This window comes from Channa argus, chromosome 10 (assembly GCF_033026475.1).
Source record: "Channa argus isolate prfri chromosome 10, Channa argus male v1.0, whole genome shotgun sequence".
Lineage (NCBI taxonomy): Eukaryota > Metazoa > Chordata > Actinopteri > Anabantiformes > Channidae > Channa > Channa argus.
This window is the reverse complement of record NC_090206.1, coordinates 19880181-19888095: the sequence shown is the minus strand read 5'-3', so window position 1 is coordinate 19888095 and position 7915 is coordinate 19880181. Positions and strand designations below refer to the sequence as shown.

Genomic DNA, 7915 nt, shown 5'->3' with positions numbered 1-7915 from the left:
AAAATCACTAAAGCAAAGCACAACTGTCTCAAAACTACAACCTACTAGTACCACCTAGACATACTATTTAAATAAATAGCTACTTTAAACCTTCAATCTGATTTGTTTCTGTACCTGTTCAGTGGCTTTTAATGCACATTGTTTTTTATTAATGTTTCGTACGTTTTTATACGTACACTTTGACCTCTTGTTTCCACGGCAACGGCACCGCGTCACATGCAGGACTCTACCAAACGTCGCCGGTGATTGGGTTTCCTGTTCTGGTCTGTTTCTGTGAAGACAAAGGGTATTCATGGCAATTCTTCAAATATTTGCCTACTGAAATGCAAATCGTGGCCGACGGTGTGTTTTTCGTTAGAGGTTTTCCTCATTTTAACAGAATATCGGTGCCAGCTGAGGTGACTTTTGCAGTGGATCATGCCGAGCGGAGTAGCAACAGTGTTAGTGGAGTCAAAATGGCGTCCGTTTGTCCACTCAACGGTTGTTTAATCCGTCTATGATTAGCCCTGATAACTGGTTTCGGGAACGTGGCTCGTTTGTAGCGTTTCAGTTTTATTCACTGACACAGACGAAGCATATTTTGACGACATGTCGGACTCGGAGGACGACAGCCAGGACAAGCAGCTTAAAATCGTAGTGATTGGGGACGGTGCGTGTGGGAAGGTAAGCCCATCACAACACAATACAAAACACATACATAATTCACAGACTAATTCACAGAATATTCCCTCCACCGACTACGTGTTTTCTGTGTCATAACGGTTTAGTAATACATAATTATCCAGCTGCTTATTACAGTGCTCATCTTCACGCTGCACTGCCTTCCTAGTCACCATGGCGACCGACGCTAAAGTAGCTAAGTTGGCTATTAGCAAACAACATCAACATTGCTAACAAACACAATGAGACAGCATAATGAGGATATCATTTTTGTCAGAGTTATCATTTAAGATAGGGATATAGCACGGACACACACGCCTTCACCCAGTTTTATGTTATAAAGCTAACTTATATATTTAAAGTTAAAATCCATACTAAAATATATAGGTATGAAACACAATAGTGTAGCTTATAATTTTATTACTTAGTTTGCTGTTATTACTATCAGATGCAGTGTTATATGTACTATACTGTTTTAATGGTTTAGGCACTGAAAGTAAAGAGAGGACTGTCATTTATCATTTAACTTTGTACTGTCAGATTAGATTAAAGCCAGTAATTTGTTTAGCTGGCACAGTTGTATACTAGCTTATATCATTCCCCTGGTTTGTGTATGTGGTGCAAATCCATGTTATTATTGTTCTTTTGAGGTGCGCAAACAGGAGCAGGACAACAAACATTCTGAAACATTCTGAGGTTCTGAACATCTTTAAGAGCAGTTGTCCAAGATATGCTTGCATAAAGTTTTTGCTGTTGCATGCATTTGGAGAATTTGCCACGCTACTTCAGTTGATTAGGTCTTTATCATCAGTGTGGTTGTTTCTTTTTGTTAACCCAGACTGCCTGATCAGACCAGGGCTTTGTGGAGGCCTTACTAACTCACCGCTCTTCTTGTCGCTTAACATAGGTGTTTATGACCTAATGACCTATAGTACATACACTGTACGTTTGGAGCTTCTGCCATGATGCAGAATGAATATAGGACAGATCAGAAACCTCACTGTGGGTGTTACTTAAACCTTTGCACAGCATACTGTTTAGTTATTTTCAAAGTGTCCTTTATTATTATTCCTTTTTAGAGTAACAGTTAATAATGTTTGTTATTTTCTTTATCAGTTTTTTAGTCCATAAAATGCAAGTATGATGGAAACATGTGCAGACGATTTTGCCATTTTACCAGTGTCTGAGGTTACATCTTAAAATATCTTGTTTTGTTTAACCCGCAGTCCAAACCCCCAAGATATTCAGTTTACCATAATAATAAACGGAGAAAAGCAGAAAAAGCTCAAACCGGAGGATCTCAAACCACAGAATTCTGTTTAAAACATCACATAAACAATAAATTGACTATTAAAATACCTGTTGAATAAGTTTCTAGCAATCAACTAGAATCAATTGTTGCATCTCTAGTTACTTCCATTTATGCCGTATTCTACATTGTTTGTACTTTAATGTTGTTTTTGTTGATTCCTGTATATTATTTTTTAATATGTAACACGACCTGCTGAGGTACTGCAGATGCAAATGTGCCTTTTGGCCCAATCTAGCATGTATATTACATGAATTCTAGTGTGTCCCGTCCTTTTATCTGACAGATAAAATAATATGACTTAAAAATCTGCCTCAACTGGAAGAATAGTCAAGTCTATGAGCCTTCAGAGAAAATTTGTGTAAATTAACAAGTGTTTTGATGCTTCGATTTTTGGTCTTTGGTCATTTGTGAACACTCTTTATTATTCTAAACCATTGGCTAAATAGTATATACAACATTACATTTTGGAAGTTGAAGCTCACTGAAGTCAGAACCATGAAAGAATAAAGGTTGTAAAATTGGACAATTCAAGATTCAAAAAACTTCCCATAGGGAAATTGTGCTGCATTGTTAGCTGCTCTGCACTGGAAAGTAGAAAAGAAAGGAAAAGCATCTTATAATTAGAAACTATTGTATATAAACATTGTATTCCTTAAAATTAAATTTACTGTAGCTAGGCTGCCATTTTTTGTATGAAATGAAAAAGTTTAAAAGCTGCTAAAGTAGAAAATATTAAGCAGCTTATTTTGGCACAAATGACATCATACAAAAACTCTGTTTTGAAGATTTAATGACACAAAGTCTATGCATTATGTTTGTCTAAATTCTTGAGGCTCTTTTAAGTCATATTAAACTAATAAACTGTTCATTTAGGCCTGCACAATGGAAAATAAATTTCTCAAATGTCATCTACACTTGTGTTGGTCATGGCAGAGGTATAGCCTAAATAAGAATGAGGGTGTGTAACCAAATCAGATTATCAGACTTGATAAGAGAGAGCATGGTACTAGACAATAATCCTAAACCTAAAAACTGGATAATAGACAATATTTTACATTTTTAAAATGAAAACTAAAGTGCAGTTATAATTGCACATTGCATTGACTGCAGCATAGAATAAATTGAAATGTTAAACAAGAATCATGCATTTCAAGAATTTGTCATTATCAAAAATATACAATTCTTTTCAACAGTAAGTAGTCAACTACATTAAGTACTGGGGATTTAAAAAATAAACAATTTATTTTTCACTTTAGAGTTAATCTAGCAAATCCAGTGTTACATTTAATGGACATTTGCAGTTTTGATTGTGTCTTAAAGATAACATGATAGATTTAAATCTGGCACAAACCTGTTGTTCTAAACCTATTAAGTCTACCCAGCCTTTAATCCACATTGCATGTGCCATTGACCGTAGTTGTAGGCTGTGTTCATGTGGTGCAGTGTTTTATAATAACACAGTCCATAAGGTTACACCATGAAAAAATTATATGTCATTTGTTTATACTTTTATATAGCAGTCTAGCTTTGGTTACCTATCAAGGGGACAGTTTAAATGATCCCTGGTAGACTTGGGGCTAAGACATACAACACACAGGAATCAGTTTTTCTATATCTCATGTCCCTGCCACTTGGTGCACCACCACACATTTGTTAATTAGTCTGCTAAATTTACCTCACAGCATGTACCTTACTTTCAAAATTTAATAGAGATATGTGCCCAAATTAAACAGACAGAATGGACATATTTAAGGAAAACACATCATGTAGATGTTTTCTTTTCACAAACGGTTGTTTTGAATGTAACAGTTATTACATCTACGTGAATAGGAACTATAATGAATTCTCATCAACCCTACATTTGTCTTAGAGTTTTGAGCTGCTGCTACTGTTCAGGAACTTGAGGTAAAGCACTGAACTGTACATTATTATGCAGAGCATGACAGTTCATAAAGGAAACTTACAGTTTGCTTAGCCGGGCTCTTGCAGCTGGTGGTTGTTTTCCATCAGTACACCTCTCTTCTCCTGGCTAAGGACCCCCTTATGCATTTGGATCCAGAGCGAGGCCTCATTTAAGAAAATTATGTCTGATCAGCCTAGAAATATAGCTGTTTTCTTGTTTGAAATAATAATATAGCAGAGATAAGAGTCATATTTGAAGAATTTAACTGATGAATGTCAAAACTGTGGGAAAAAAATGTTTTGGCAATGCATATGTCTTTGCTGAATCTACACAAGCTGTTTTTACCTGTTCTCTTCGGAAAACATTGTACTGAATAATTCAGTATATTAATTATAACCATTTAAAATCATTAAACTGTGGATTTTTTTCCACCAAACAGTTATTTGCAGCAAATCTGGATGGTTGTCATGACAATTTAGCCACATTCCTTCTTACTGCATCTTGAATCCCCAAATGATTGAATGCAGACCCGAGGCAGAGATGTCAAGTGCTTTTCAGCTACATATCCCTTTTTGTAACTAATCTCTCCTTCTTCTCAGAGAAAGAAAATGAATGTAGCAGTAATCGTGAGACCCGATGAGAAAAATGAATGTTCCTGTTCTGGAAAGTCCGCATTTTCATTTGGGTGAGGGGGTGCAGAGAACACACACAACTCAGTTCCCAGTAGATATGCTACATTAATAACCGTCCCGACACTGCTGCCAGGTGTCAGCCCGTCACTGTCTGAATGACTTACCTGCTTGTCTGTTTTGGGCAGAAAACCGGAGCCCTGCCCCCTATTTTGAGCAGGCACCACTGACTGACATCTTGAATGCTGTTTTCCCCCTTATTAATGTCAATTTGCTCAGCAAATTGCAATCGGATCAGTTTTTCTTGGACAGCATTTTTTGTGGTATTTTTACTTGTGGTTGGTTGCCCATTCAGAAATATTGGGAGATGTGAGAGGGCTTGTCCACCTGAGCGAGATGTTTTTAAAATATGTCTCACATTTAGCCAGGCTCTTAAGGCGCTGGGCTGAACTTACACACGGGTCTATTTTTCAAACTGAGCCTTTTACTTTTCCTCAATATTTACTGTTCTTTGACCCATAGGGTAAAAAGAGCTTTAGGTACAGATACTGTATATTAATGCATACTGTATCCCAGCAGGGTTCTTTACAGCAGGGCTTTTCATAATTTTTAAGGAGAATAAGGAGTACGTTTTGATACCATGCTGCAAAAATGCTCTGCCTCTCATATGTGTTGCATCACATGGATATATTCAGCATGCTATATTTTTTTCGCTCCTCTAGTGTCTTGTTTCAGTAGAACTTCCCAGATTTCCCGGCATTGGTATCATCGGTGACCCTGTGCTGTTCTCTGTTGGAGTGTCAATATTACGCCAGCTTTTACATTTGCTGGTTAGTTCTTATTGTACTGTGGAAAAAAATCACTACGTTGAGGGAGGAGAGCCAAGCTACTGGAATGCCAAGACAAATGTCCGACTAGGCCAATGTGAGCATGTGGAATAAATTTTTGCTGTCCAAGCTTGTTATTCCTGTGTTGTCAGTGATTGTTTAGGCTACTTAAATGGCCGATTTTCTCCTTGTTGCGTCAGTCACCTCTAGTAATTTTTCAGTCACTCTTGAGCCCGTGACATTATCCGCAGGCTAAGATTAAAACATCCTGTAGGTTGGTGAACTTTGAAGAAGTATTAAGTGGATAAAATTTTATTTTGCACCTCTAACAACATATTAATCAGTAAAGCCACTGGCAAAAGCCTGGATTATGCATTCAATAGGTTCATTTACAAGACCATATCTAACTTTTCAACATTGGGTACAAATAAAAAAATATATATTTTAAGGGTTGTTTGAAAAGCCTGTACGTTAAAATTAGCTAAACTCAATCATTATAAGGGATTACTTAATTTTTATAATCTATTTCCTGAAGTAATTGGAAAAAAATCTAGTTGTTGAATCGTTATTTGGCAAAACCTAAACTGTCGGAACATGAATGGAAGCAGATAAGGGCACAGAGTGAAAAGCTCAAGAGAAAGCTTAGTTCACTGAAAGAAAGAATCTAGTTTTAAATCCTCTAACATCCAGTGATTGTCAAGTAACACATTAAATGCATTTGCTGCCACATGAACACTCAGGGAATCCCATTGCTTCACTTCTGTGTTGTGTTTATGTAAGCACACTGCTCTAAAGATAGCTAATAGACATTCAGCACTTCATTTTTTTCCTATCCTCATCCATCAAAATGAATTAAACTTGGCATGTCAGGCCGAATTCCCATGGATTTCAGGAGAGCCCCTAACATGCTATTTTTTTCCTCCTCAAACACAACAGTGACAGTGATGGAGGTTTTATAATTTGTGGCAATTATTAGGTCTGCAGTCTGGAGACATGACACATAGCCTGACACCTGTTTTTGTAATTCGTGTTGATTTTCGCTGTCACAAAAATGGTTGACTAGTGAGACGGTGGAGAAAGCAGGCAATTACATCAGTGCACTGTCCAGGCAATCACAAAGTTTTTGAAGATGCTTAAAAGGTTTTTCTTAATGGAATGAATGTCCTGTATTGTCTTAGAATTATGGCTGTATGCTACTGTGCAAAAAACCACTTGCATGGGACAAATTAAACAAATTATTGTCTCGTTTTTTCTTTTAGAAATATTAGAAAATGAAATGGCCTATAAAGCATAGCTATACAATTGTTTTTTTTTGTTTGTTTGGCTTACTACTAAAATCTTACTTGTTAGGACGTTCTTTAATATTCTGTATATTTTATTTGGAAGGGGTTTTACAGGATCTTGCATTTTTCCCTGTGCGATTTTTACTTTTTAAAAATGTTTTGTACATGTGTTAATGTTGTTTATTATGCAAAAACTATGCACTGAGGTTTTCTTTATCCTGAATGCATTCTTTTTAAAATACTTAAAGTCCTGTAAAAGATAAATTCTTAGACCTGTTGATTTCTGATTGGGTGCTCTGGCAGTCATTCTCCATGTCTCTCTTTTTATCCCTCTGTTTCAGACATCACTCGCCACCAGGTTTGCGCAGGAGGCCTTTGGGAAGCAGTACAAACAAACCATCGGCCTGGATTTCTTTCTGAAGAGAATAAGCCTTCCAGGTGAGACACCTTCATAATCTTTTGGGAGTGCTCGTTTGTCTCGAGACTCAACACGGACACGTGTGTTGTGCAAGCATGTGGTAGTAGACAAAAAAAAGTACTAGTAAAAAAAAAACATGCCTGCTCTTGGAAAGATTGTGCATAAACTGGCTTGATTTGTGTGTATTATGTTAAAGGTGTTACATGTTATATATGTAGCACCTTTAACATAATATAATATTAATTGCAAAAGTCTAAAAAAAACATTCTTTTCTGTCCCATTTTTAATTTTTGTACTTCTATTTCAAATAAGAATTTATTCTTCAGGTTACCTTGGGAAGGGAGCTGAATGTGTCTTTTCTGGTAGCTCCTCATTGAAGAGTGTCTGCCACTTCTCAGGCTTATTCAGTCTGAAAGCCCTTCTCTCCAATGCAAACAGCACACTTTTTTTGACTCCACAAGGCCAATGGACAGCTAATGTACAAATGGGTGAGGGGTGCTCATAATCCTGTGGGCACCCTACAGAGTAAATATATGAACATTTTATATCCATATCACTGATCTCCAAGTTCAACTGATCTTTGTCCTGCACCACATAAAACATTCACGTTCTTATTTGTTTATGTTGAACCCACAGAAATAAAGCCACACTCTGTATCCCCTTTAGATCTGTATAATAAATGTTTATTGACTAATGCCATATTTAGACAAAAGCACTTTATTTTACTTCCATGTGGAATGGGGATTTTCAGCATTTTAAATGGCATTTCTAAAGCTCTGCCAGATTTCTAAGCTCCAGAAATCTGCAAAGTGGCTCCATTCTTTCATTACTAATAAAACAACATTAAGGAAGGGCAAATTAAGTGCTAAAAGTAAAAGTTATG

General features: G+C 36.6%; 1 protein-coding gene across 4 annotated transcripts in view; it reads left to right on the top strand.

Moving 5' to 3' along the window:
• The first annotated feature begins 229 nt into the window (after positions 1 to 229).
• rab28 (RAB28, member RAS oncogene family) overlaps positions 230 to 7915 on the top strand; it is a 29366-nt gene continuing 21680 nt past the window's right edge. For all 4 annotated transcript variants that reach the window (XR_010915409.1, XM_067518808.1, XM_067518807.1 and 1 more), the window contains exons 1-2: positions 230 to 663; positions 6956 to 7052. Coding sequence is in view for 3 of the 4 variants with exons in the window: in XM_067518808.1 (XP_067374909.1) it covers positions 589 to 663; positions 6956 to 7052 (172 nt within the window). In the remaining variant the exon portion in view is untranslated. The remainder of the gene's footprint in view (positions 664 to 6955; positions 7053 to 7915) is intronic.